General features: G+C 45.8%; 1 protein-coding gene across 3 annotated transcripts in view; it reads left to right on the top strand.

The window, feature by feature from the left end:
- LOC137562807 (adhesion G protein-coupled receptor E2-like) overlaps positions 1-13,338 on the top strand; it is a 146,602-nt gene that overhangs the window by 66,175 nt on the left and 67,089 nt on the right. For all 3 annotated transcript variants that reach the window (XM_068274515.1, XM_068274513.1, XM_068274514.1), the window contains one exon: positions 5,501-5,623. In XM_068274515.1, the coding sequence (XP_068130616.1) occupies positions 5,501-5,623 (123 nt within the window). The remainder of the gene's footprint in view (positions 1-5,500; positions 5,624-13,338) is intronic.

Below are 13,338 nucleotides of genomic sequence, written 5' to 3'. Positions count from 1 at the left end.
ATCCCATGCCGCGGGGGGGTGGACCCCAGGCTGACACTTTCCTGGTGGACCCTTAGTGTCCCAGTCTGACCCTGTGCGAGAGAGCAGTGATGTTGCCAAAAAATAAGTCCCTCAATAAACTTAACAAAAAGATATTGGACGTATTAGTCAGCGAATCAAGGATATACACATCAATAGACACGGTGATGACAAGTGACAACAGTACATCTTACCCTGTAGAATTTCTCAACACTGTGGAATTACCCAGCATGCCTTCCAACAAACTGGAGCTAAAGGTTGGCATTCTAGTTCTGCTGATGTGTAAACTACAGTAGATGCGCCGCGATTGTGCAAAGGCACCAGGCTGTGCACCACAGAGCTGGGAAGAAATATAATAAAGGACACTATTCTCACCGTAGTAGCTGAAGGAGAAAGCATGTTGATTCCACGAAACCCATTTATCCCCAATAATTTGCCATTTCAAGTTAAGAGGCTACAATTCCCCCTAAAGTTGGCATTACAATGACCATTAATAAGTCCCAGGGCCAGACTTGAAGGTTGCAGGAATACATTTGGGCGCGCCTTGCTTCTCACATGGTCAGCTTTATATTGGTTGCTCAAGAGTATTGTGTGTACTAAACACGTACAGTATTTGCGAAACATCATAAATCATACAATGCCGTCTACAGAAGTATATTAAATTAAATTATGTGCACTAAAAACAATATAAATGATGTGAAATCTACCATATCATAATCACTGTAGAACTTAACGGTAGGTTTTCTTTGCTTTGTATTTCTTTATTGTTTTGTGTTCATGGTTGTCAATGTACTCACCATTAAAAGTAACCAGAGACGAAGCTATTTAAAAAAATAGGAAAAGATTTTATACATACCTGGGGCTTCCTCCAGCCCCAAAAGCCTAGATCGCTCCCCCGCCGCCGTCCTCCTCCGCTGCCTCTATTGTCAGTACCGGTCTTCCGTCGGACATGGTGAATTGTATGCAAGCGCAGGGACGCCCTCCGTATCTTTACGCATGCGCCCACGCAGTACGGAGGGAGCACACTGCGCTTGCGTCGACTGGCTGAAATGACGGGACCCGGTACCGGTTGATAGAGGCAGTGGAGGGCGGCGGCGTGGGAGCGATCCAGGCTGATGGGGCTGGAGGAAGCCCCAGGTACGTATAAAATCTTTTCCTTATTTTGTAAATAACTTCGCCTCTGGTTCCCTTTAATTGGGCCTGATCCCATTAATTTTTTCTCATAAATTTTCTCCTATGTCAAGGGTCAGAATCTGTGGCTCTAGAGCCGTATGTGGCTCTTTAGCCATTTGAGTGTGGCTCTGATAGCGGCTGGTGCTAAACTGCCATTATGCTCTGCCCTCCCTTTGTGTTGTTGCCAGTTGGTGCAGCCCTGCCCATGGAGCCCTGCAAAACTGCATCTCCTCCCCTCAGGGCCTCTCTACAGCGGCGTTGTGTGACTGTGAGTGCAACGCAGGCTGTACTGCACTGCACAGACTTTGCATTGCATAGCCTTATACAGAGCCTCCACCAGACTAGTCCCGGTCCCGGACTCCGGCAGCAGAATCAGCAGCAGCGAGATGTAACGGTACAATGCCCGGGTTGCTGCCTGCAATCATAGCTCTTAATGCATTGTATGTGAATGGGTGGGCAGAGCACTACTAGGGGGCCTCATGTTCCATAACTAGTACACTGCTGAAAGGTCTAGAGTTGGCCATTCAAATGTATTCAGCTTGCATGGGACTACATGAACCAGCAGGGATCTACATGGTTTATTTTGGTTTGCCTTCAACTTATTTAATAGGAACAAAAGAGACAGAGGTGCCTGGCTCTTCTACTGACCACATAAGCTATTGCTCCATTGTTATTGCCAGATGAAGCGGGATCAAACCTGCAAAACGCGTTGCATATTTGGAGTTCATAAATAAAATATATTGACTGTCTTTACTACAGTCATTGTGTGTCTACTTGGAGGAGGTAAGTCCAACACTACCTCCTCTATTTACCAAGAATTTGGTTCTTAAGCTCATTTAGCTTCCTTTTATCCTTTTGGCGCCTCTGTTCTGCACAATATATAATAGGAACGGCTATGCATCATCACGGCTGGCGTGACAGTCCTGAACATGCTCGGTTCTCTAATATTGAACCGCACATGCGCAAGGCTCTCATGATGACGCGCCGCCATCTGGGGTGATTACACATATGGTCAAAGCGGGAAGAAACCCTGATGACTTCAGGCTGAAGTTGTCTAACAACGGAGATCGGGAGAGGAGCTAGGAGGACAACAGGGGGCCTTGCGGCCTACGGTGGGCTGGAAGAAGCCCCAGGTAAGTCCCAATTTCATTTTTAATTAGTGCTCAGGGTCTCTTTAACAGGAATAATAAGGGGGAAAAAAGAAAACAATTATTATTTCTCAGTTTTTGTCATCATAGTTTTAAAATAAAATGTGCTACTGTGGATTAAGGTCACACATTTTATTTGCCTATGTGTCCCAGTTATTACAATGTTTATGTCACTAATTCAAAGTAAGGTGGAGATATTTTATTTGGAAATAAAGGTGTATTTTTTTCAGTTTTGCGTCTGTCATTAATTACAAGCCCTTACTTTCAAAAATAACCGTAATATACCATCATTATTACTATCATTAATATTTTTCATTTATATAGTGCCAACACCTTCCGTAGCGCTGTACATAGTACAAACAAATAATGGGGAACAAATATACATAAGAAATACAAGACACTGTACAGTCATCATGACATTGAATAGAATAAATACAAATACATACATAGTTGATATGTAGTTGGTACATGTGCATATGTTAAAATTACAGCAGTATGAGAAACACTAGGAGGAGGTCCCTGCCCTTGCAAGCTTACAATCTAGAGGACATACGGTTCATATTAAAAAAGTTGAGTCCCTAAGGTAACTATGTATTTTTTTATGTAATTTTTTTAAATATACAAATGTTTTATTTTGTAACTATTGAGAATGGGGGAGGTAAGGGGTTAAATTGAATGAAGGATTTATGCATTTTTATTGACTTTAACCACTTCACATCCAGACCTTGTTTCCCACTTATGGACCAGAGCAGTTTTGACAGTTTAGCTATGTCCTTATTTAATCAGAAATAACTTTATCCCTACTTATGACACAGAAATGAAATCTATACAGTATTGGGGTTTTTTTTCAAAACAGCCTAGGCTTTCATTGTATGCCATTTTTTCCCTCGAACAATTTTGTTTTCTATGAATTTTAATGGGAAAACAAGGAAAAAAAAGAGAAAAAACACATTATTTCTCAGTTTTACCAATTCCAGTTTAAAACTAAAAAGTGCCAGATTATTAGATTATGTTAATTTAGATTATGTATCTGTCACAATTTATGGTGAAGATATTTGATTCTGAAATAATGCTACAGACTGTATTTTTCACTATAAACTGAGAAAATAAAAGTATTTTTAATGTTAAAAATCAATCTCATTAGCTCAGGAAACATATATTCCCGTTCACCAATTAGTGCTGCATCAGATGTGCTGCATCAGATAGTGCCAGAAATGTGCACAGAAGCAAGCTCAATCCTGCACAGCTTCTGCTACAAGACGTATATCTACTGACTCGTGGCTTAGATTAAGTCACAGAGGACGTAGCTACACTGTAGTGGTGGATAAAGTGGTTAATGCATTATGGTGTAATTTACTATTTGCCCACTAGATGCTCCCCCCATTCATCCTATGTACTGTATACACAGAAGAAGTATTGCGTGTGTGTTTACTATCAATTTTGTCAATGACCACCGGCATCTCATTGATGCCAGTGATCATTGATCACAGGCACTTCGATCGGTAAATGGGAACTGTGTTAGCGTACTAACAAGCGTCGATGAGAACATGAGCGGGAGCGTGCGCTGGCACATGCTGCGGGTGATCATGGCAGGAGTCCAATTTCTATGTCACTGGGAGTTCAGATGAAGTCTGTCAGGGCAAAGATATACTGCATGTGGTGCAGTAATTACCGTATTTTTCGGACTATAAGACGCTCCTGACTATAAGACGCACCTAAGTTTAGAGGGCAAAAAATGGGGAAAAAAAGAAAAATACTAAACCTGGTGGGTCTATAGTCCAGGGGCGTCTTGTGTTTTACCCCCCAAACTGTCCCTATCTAAGCTACACTGCCCAGCTACATTAACCCTTGCTTCCCTCCCAGCTACACTCACTACACTCCCAACTACACTCAGAGCTATACTAACTCACTGCTCTCCCTGCTACACTCACTACACTTACTCACTGCACTCCCAACTACACTTACTGTACACCCAACTACACTCACAGCTACACTCACTCACTGCACTCCCAACTACACTAACTACACACAGCTATACTCATACCTACAATCACAGCTACACAACACTATACTAGCTACAATACAGCTACACACTACTCTAGCTACAATCACAGCATGAGAGGCCACTCTCACCTATCCAGTGGCAGGTGGTCAGCAGATGGCTTGACGCGGTGTAGGGAAGGAGCCGTTCCCTACTCGCATGAGCCGTTTCCTGGTCGCATGAGCCGAGGTGTGCTGCGCTGTCCCCAGCAGGCAGATCACCCGGTGCTGGCAGGAGCCGAACCCCAGGTGATCACGTGAGCCGGTCTGTGCTGCGCTGTCCCCAGCAGGCAAATCACCCAGTGCTGGCAGGAGTCGATCCCCAGGTGATCACATGAGCCGGTCTGTGCTGCACTGTCCCCAGCAGGCAGATCACCCAGTGCTGGCAGGAGCCGATCCCTGGGTGCTCAAGTGATGCCGGCAGGAGCTCAGATGGCGACCACAACCTCCACAGCCCCCTGGCAGGACAGCAGCCGCATCCATCTCCAGCACCGATCTCCTGACACATCCATCTCCCGCCCCGATCTCCAGCCTGCAGGACGATAGGAAGGAGCCGCGGCAGCTGAAAGACAGTCTACCCTCTGCAGTTAAGTTGACACGCAGGAGGAGGTCGGGGGCTGGCAGATGTCTGCTATGTGGGGGGGAGAGCAGATGTCTGCAACGGGAATAGTGGTAAGCTGCGGGGAGTCTACAAGCAGCTGCGCTCACTTTCTCCATGGAAGAGATGCATTCGGCAGGCCCCTGAAAACTAAGTTTGTAAGTGTGTGTGAGGGTGGATACCGTATATTCGGACTATAAGACGCACTGACTTTTCCCCCCATTTTTGGGGGAGAAAAAGTGCGTCTTATAGTCCGAAAAATATGGTAATTAAAGGATAAATAGGAGCCCAATATCTAAAGCTGTTTAATATCACTTTTCAAAAACCAATCAGTTTTCATAAACTAAAAAGTTGGAAAATGAGAATTCTCTAGCCATATAAGTTACTAAAAAGATCTATTTCTGTAGGATACCAATGCATTGCACCCTGCATACTTATTGCAAACAATTGTCAACATAAATTATAGTTATGCTGGTCTGTATGTACAATATGAACTTAGACGTTACTTTTTGTTCCTTTCCAGATATAGATGAATGCGCAGAAGAGCCTGAGATTTGTGGTCCTAACAGTTCCTGTGGAAATACATTGGGCTCATATACTTGTTCCTGTCTGCCTGGTTTTAAACAAAACTCCAGTAGCTGTGTGGGTGAGAATCAAAGAAAATACTTTATGTAACAAAAGGTTTAAGAAAATCTAATGTAATTATAATGAATGCAATCTTTCTAGGAAGGTTTCAAGCAAATACATCTAAAGATGTGTTCACATGCAAGATTTGTGTTGCCCATCAGGATTGAGCTTGAGCCTGGGGGCAGCACTGTGGGAAACGAGCGCTGTATAGACACATTGCTTGGATATACAGTGACTTGCAAAAATATTCGGCCCCCTTAAAGTTTTTGTAAGAAACGAGGCAGCTGCGGCGAACAGCACCGCCGCCGCAGCTGCCTCCATGCAGCCATCCGTCCGTTCGGCGTCCAGGATGCCGAGGACGGAACGTCCTTCCGTGCTGGGGGTTGCCTTTGCGCGCGGGCGCGCGCACAGACGTCAGTCGACCAGCAGGTCAGCTGAGGAAGCCCGTCAGCTGACCTGCTGGTCGACTGACGTCAGAGGAGACCCACAGCGCCCAGGATTGGCTGATGAGAGGGGGCGTGCCAGTGAGGTCTCCTCTGCTTCATAAGCCTCCGGGCTTCATTATCACATTGTCTGCTGTCGTGAATACTCTGCGTGTTAGCGCTCAGACCTTAGACTAGATCCCAGGTGTTGATCCTAAGGATTTCGCACCTAGTCGAGGATTTTGCTACCTTGTTACTATTGTATTGTTAAGACTAGTTCCCGGGTGTTGATGCCAAGGACTTCACACCCAGACTAGGATATTGCTTATGTATTGATCTCCTGTGTATGACTCTTAGCGATTTCCCTGACTCTGATCCTGCTTTCTGATCCTGTACTTTTGCCTATCTACCTACCTGTTGCTGAAGTGAACCTCTGCCTGATTCCCGATTACTCTCTTGTCTCATGATTCTGTACCGATACGTACCTTCCTGTTGCTGAACCTCTGCCTGATTACCACTTACTCTCTTGTCTCACGATCCTGTACTGATACTTACCTCTCTGTTGCCGAACCTTGCCTGTATGACCATTCTACTCACCAGTGGGCCCTCGCCACGGGTGAGGTGTTACTACGTCAGCTCCGCTGGTGAAGCAGTTCTGCTAGGCTATAGTCCAGCCTTGATTGCCTGCTCGTTAGGTAACCTGTCATTGTAGTATTACTGTGTCTCGCAGGCTGCAGTACAGTCTGACTCACCCGCCCCTCGGGTGGTCATTTGCCTGCAGCTTATTCTGTATCACCCACTCCTCGAGAGATTCAGCCTCTTCAGTATTGTTCCTCCAGCTTGCTGGAGGTTGTACGTCAGTGCACGGTCAGTGTACTGTTTATACCTCACCAGCCCCTCTGGTGAGGTCTCATTGTACCATTAAAGTTACGGTTGCACCAAATCACTACACACTCTGCTCTTTGTCTGCTATACTGGTATTATTGGTGATTCTGCAGATCACACATAATCGGGTATAGCGTCTGCATTATTAGTGATTCTGCAGATCACCACATAATCAGACATCTGAGCTCAACACCCAACCGTTACAGAACAGCAGACCAGTAAAAGTATAATGGAGGCACTCTGCCAACGGGTCGACGTGTTAACCACCACCCTTAATGAACTCATTAACACGGTTAACGCTCAACAGACTCAGATTGACCAACCAGCTGAGTCAGTTAACCGTTTATTGGACCCTAATACTCGAGTGTCTCCCCCTTCTGTGATCGAGCCGAGGGTGCCCCCACCTGAAAAATTCTCGGGGCATCGCTCGAATTTTAGTAACTTTAAGCATAGATGCTTGTCATATTTTGAATTACGACCCGTTTCTTCTGGTACAGAAGCCCAACGGGTCACATTCATTAAATCTTTGTTGTCTGGAGATTCCCAGTCCTGTGCATATAGTCTCCCTATAGGGGATGCGACCTTGGTCTCAGTGGAGGAATTCTTTAAAGCCATGGCCGTAATTTACGACGATCCTGATTTGGCAGTGACTTCAGAGAGGAAGTTAAAAACTCTCAGGCAGGGTAATAGTTCCGTTGAGGTTTATGCCGCCGAGTTCAGGAGATGGGCAGTGTCAGCCAGGTGGGGGCAGTACGCACTTTTAGACTGTTTCTTGTCAGGATTGTCTGACGCTGTGTCCGATCTTATGTTGGGTCATCCAGAACCCAAAACTCTGGATGAGGCCATTTCCTTGCCCATTAAAATTGATAGACGAGTTTGCTATCAAAAGGAAACTCGGGCTAAGCCTTCAAGAAAGTTTTCCTCCTGTACTTTCTCAGCTCCACCCGCTGACGAGCCAATGCAAATTGGGCAGGCCAAGCTCTCAGAGGTGGAGAAAAATAGAAGACGAGCAAAGAAGCTCTTTTTATACTGCGCCGATAAAGGGCACATGGTTTCTGCCTGCCCTAAGAAGGTGGAAAACTCTATCGCCTAGGAGTAGCTGGAGGTACTACCCTAGGCGATCTTGATATACCTCTAAACAATAAGCGGGTGTTGCTTCCTTGCGCTGTCACTGGGAGGACCAGGTTCATACTACTCAGGCATTTGTAGATTCCGGGTCAGCTGTCAATGTCATGTCTGTTAGATTCGCTAATCAATTCAGATTTCCGTTGCTTCCTCTGGGGGAACAGATTAAGATTACGGCTGTGGACGACTCCCCATTGCCCCTCACCATCACTCAGACTCCTGTTTTGTTATGCCAGATTGGGGCCCTGCACAGGGAACAAATGCAGTTTCTGGTGTTAGAAATGTCCACATCCACGGTCATCCTGGGCATACCGTGGTTAAAAAAGCACTCATCAGACATTGATTGGGGTACCAGACAGTTGATAAGCTGGTCTCCATACTGTCATTATCACTGTTTAAAGCAGGTCCCTATTGCAGTTAATGAAGTCCAAGTAGTTGGAACCATTGAACAGGATCCAGAACCCTCTGGGGTTCAGGTTGAGTTGGATTGGGCGTCAGAGCTGGGTCCTTTTCAACAGGAGGTCCCTGAAGGCAAACCAGAGGGGCTTTTTTTTTGTTCCCCTCCAGTTGAGATTCAAAGTCTTGGAGGCATTTCATGCCCATAAAAATGCTGGTGACCCGGGAGTGGCTCGTACCCGAGAAATATTAAGTCGCAGTGTATGGTGGCCCTCAATCACTACTGATTGTAAGGAGTTCGTGGCTAGCTGTGCCATTTGTGCAAGAGCAAGGCTTCTAGGCAAGTGCCTGCTGGTACCTTACAACCTCTGCCAGTGCCTGAGGAACCTTGGACTGACATGTCAATGGATTTTGTGGGCTAATTGCCTTCCTCTGAGGGTAAAACGGTCATTTGTGTAGTAGTCGACAGGTTTAGTAAGATGGCCCACTTCAACCCCTTGAACGGACTCCCCTCGGCACAGGAATTGGCATAACTGTTCGTTCTCCACATCTTCAGGCTGCATGGGATTCCCCAGGATGTGGTGTCAGATAGGGGAGTCCAGTTCACGTCTCGTTTCTGGAAAGCATTTTGTCAGCATATGGGGATGAAGTTATCGTTTTCCTCCGGATACCACCCACAGACCAATGGTCAGACCGAGAGGGTAAACAAAGCTCTTGAGCAGTTCCTCAGGTGCTATGTGGCCGATGCCCAGACGTATTGGGTCAGATTTTTACCGTATGCCGAGTTTGCCCACAATAATTTGAGGTCTGCTTCATCAGGATTCTCCCCGTTCCAGGTTGTTACGGGGAGATCACCCAAGTTTACCCTGCCGGTGGTAGCTTCAGCTTTTCCTGCTTTAGAAAACTGGTCAGAGAGAATGAGAGGCATCTGGGATAAGGTGAAGCAAAATTTGTGAAGAGCCTTTTCGACTCAAAAAAGGCACGCCGATAAGAGACGGTCGGTGGAATGGAAATTTGCACCGGAAGATTTGGTGTGGATTTCCACACGACACTTATCTCTAAGGCAGCCCTCTGTAAAATTGGGTCCCAAGTTTATAGGGCCCTACCCTATTTCTAAAAAGGTGAATAATGTTACCTATGTGGTGTCGCTTCCCTCAAATTTCAGGGGTGGTAGGACGTTCCACGTTTTGCTTTTGAAGCTTGCCGTGTATGTGGATGCCACTCCTCCCCCCCCCCCCCGGTGGTGATTGATGGGGAACTAAAATATGAAATAGAGAAGATTTTGGATTCTTGGCGGGTACGCAAATCTTTGCAGTATCTGGTCCACTGGCGAGTGTATGGTCCTGAAGAGAGATCCTGGGTACCACTCTCTCGCATGCATGCAGAAGAACTCAGGATGGAGTTCCATATATTGCATCTTGATAGGCCAGGTGGTGCATGTCCGGAGTCCATGCCTAGAGGGGGGGGTGTTACTGTAAGAAACGAGGCAGCTGCGGCGAACAGCACCGCCGCCGCAGCTGCCTCCATGCGGCCATCCGTCCGTTTGGCGTCCAGGACGCCGAGGACGGAACGTCCTTCTGTGCAGGGGGTTGCCTTAGCGCGCGGGCGCGTGCACAGACGGGACCTTTATGCGGGGAGGAAGCCCGTCAGCTGACCAGCTGGTCGGCTGACGTCAGAGGAGACCCATGGCGCCCAGGATTGGCTGATGAGAGGGGGCGTGCCAGTGAGGTCGCCTCTGCTTCATAAGCCTCCGGGCTTCATTATCACATTGTCTGCTGTCGTGAATACTCTGCGTGTTAGCGCTCAGACCTTAGACTAGATCCCAGGTGTTGATCCTAAGGATTTCGCACCTAGTCTAGGATTTTGCTACCTTGTTACTATTGTATTGTTTAGACTAGTTCCCGGGTGTTTATGCCAAGGACTTCACACCCAGACTAGGATATTGCTTATGTATTGATCTCCTGTGTATGACTCTTAGCGATTTCTCTGACTCTGATCCTGCTTTCTGATCCTGTACTTTTGCCTATCTACCTACCTGTTGCTGAACCTCTGCCTGATTCCCGATTACTCTCTTGTCTCACGATTCTGTACCGATACGTACCTTCCTGTTGCTGAACCTCTGCCTGATTACCGCTTACTCTCTTGTCTCACGATCCTGTACCGATACTTACCTCTCTGTTGCCGAACCTTGCCTGTCTGACTTTTCTACTCACCAGTGGGCTCTCGCCACAGGTGAGGTGTTACTACGCCAGCTCCGCTGGTGAAGCAGTTCTGCTAGGCTATAGTCCAGCCTTGATTGCCTGCTCGTTAGGTAACCTGTCATTGTAGTATTACTGTGTCTCGCAGGCTGCAGTACAGTCTGACTCACCCGCCCCTCGGGTGGTCATTTGCCTGCAGCTTATTCTGTATCACCCGCTCCTCGGGAGATTCAGCCTCTTCAGTATTGTTCCTCCAGCTTGCTGGAGGTTGTACGTCAGTGCACGGTCAGTGTACTGTTTATACCTCACCAGCCCCTCTGGTGAGGTCTCATTGTACCATTAAAGTTACGGCTGCACCAAATCACTACACACTCTGCTCTTTGTCTGCTGTACTGGTATTATTGGTGATTCTGCAGATCACACATAATCGGGTATAGCGTCTGCATTATTGGTGATTCTGCAGATCACCACATAATCAGACATCTGAGCTCGACACCCAACCGTTACAGTTTTCCACATTTTGTCATATTACTGCCACAAACCTGAATCAATTTTTTGGAATTCCACGTGAAAGACCAATACATAGTGGTGTACACGTGAGAAGTGGAATGAAAATCATACATGATTCCAAACATTTTTTGCAAATCAATAGCTGCAAAGTGGGGTGTGCGTAATTATTCAGCCCCCTTTGGTCTGAGTGCAGTCAGTTGCCCATAAACATTGCCTGATGAGTGCTAATGACTAAATAGAGTGCACCTGTGTGTAATCTAATGTCAGTACAAATACAGCTGCTCTGTGACGGACTCAGAGGTTGTCTAAGAGAATCTTGGGAGCAACTGCACCATGAAGTCCAAAGAACACACCAGACAGGTCGGAGATAAAGTTATTGAGAAATTTAAAGCAGGCATAGTCTACAAAAAGATTTCCAAAGCCTTGAAAATCCCACAGAGCACTGTTCAAGCGATCATTCAGAAATGGAAGTAGTATGGCACAACTGTAAACCTAGCAATACAAGGCCACCTACCTAAACTCACAGGCCGAACAAGGAGAGCGCTGATCAGAAATGCAGTCAAGAGACCCAAGGTGGCTCTGGACGAGTTGCAGAGATCTACAGCTCAGGTGGGGGAATCTGTCCATAGGACAACTATTAGTCATGCACTGCACAAAACTGGCCTTTATGGAAGAGTGGCAAGAAGAAAGCCATTGTTAACAGAAAAGCATAAGAAGTCCCGTTTGCAGTTTGCCATAAGCCATGTGGGGGACACAGCAAACATGTGGAAGAAGGTGCTCTGATCAGATAAGACCAAAATGGAACTTTTTGGCCAAAATGCAAAACGCTATGTGTGGCGGAAAACTAACACTGCACATCACTCTGAACACACCATCCCCACTGTCAAATATGGTGGTGGCAGCATCATGCTCTGGGTGTGCTTCTCTTCAGCAGGGACAGGGAAGCTGGTCAGAGTTAATGGGAAGATGGATGGAGCCAAATACAAGGCAATCTTGGAAGAAAACTTCATGGAGTCTGCAAAAGACTAGATATTGGGGCGGAGGTTCACCTTCCAGCAGGACAACGACCCTAAACATAAAGCCAGGGCAACAATGGAATGGTTTAAAACAAAACATATCTATGTGTTAGAATGGCCCAGTCAAAGTCCAGATCTAAATCCAATCGAGAATCTATGGCAAGATCTGAAAACTGCTGTTCACAAACGCTGTCCATCTAATCTGACTGAGCTGGAGCTGTTTTGCAAAAAAGAATGGGCAAGGATTTCAGTCTCTAGATGTGCAAAGCTGGTAGAGACATACCCTAAAAGACTGGCAGCTGTAATTGCAGCAAAAAGTGGTTCTACAAAGTATTGACCCAGGGGGCTGAATAATTACGCACACCCCACTTTGCAGTTATTGATTTGTAAAAAATGTTTGGAATCATGTATGATTTTCATTCCACTTCTCACGTGTACACCACTTTGTATTGGTCTTTCACATGGAATTCCAATAAAATTGATTCCTGTTTGTGGCAGTAATGTGACAAAATGTGGAAAAATGACATGTTCAGTTGGTATGGGGTGGTGAAGGGGGGCAACAGCATAGTGCATAATGGAGTGGCTTCCAGCATCTGGGGTAAGGAGAGGAATGCTCTCAGAGTTGGCTGTAACAACCGCTGTATAGAGACGTTGCTCGGATATAAAAGCGTGACATGTACAGTTACTATGGGGTGGTGAGGAGGAGCAATAGCACAGCGCACGATGAAGTGGCTTCCAGCATCTGGGGTCAGGAAAGGAATGCATATTTTTGTATAAATGAACATATGTGTGAAAGTTTTTGGCCATGCTTGCGAAAATAAATTTTCAACAAATTAAATTCAATGGGTATTTCCACATAAATTAATATTTTGTGAAATTACGAGTCAATGCAAAATTATTAATTTTAATTATGATAACAGGCCAAATTAATTTTGAAATTGTGTGAAATTTTGCATTATGATCTTGCATCGCAATTGCAAATTTAGCTGCAAAATGACTTCTATATGGAATTCAAGCTCATCCTTATATGTGGGGGATGGTGCCTTAATTCAGCATTCTGTAGATGTTTTCAATGGACAGTATATTATTTGTGTATGGAGCTTTATGGGTGTGCATATGTACAGTATTAAAGGAAGAGATACCGAGAGCCCAATATAGTGTAGTAAGTATTGGATTAAGATG

The sequence above is a fragment of the Hyperolius riggenbachi genome, chromosome 3, assembly GCF_040937935.1.
Source record: "Hyperolius riggenbachi isolate aHypRig1 chromosome 3, aHypRig1.pri, whole genome shotgun sequence".
Classification (NCBI taxonomy): Eukaryota; Metazoa; Chordata; class Amphibia; order Anura; family Hyperoliidae; genus Hyperolius; species Hyperolius riggenbachi.
The sequence above is the reverse complement of the archived record's forward strand: the minus strand, read 5'-3'. Positions and strand labels throughout refer to the sequence as shown.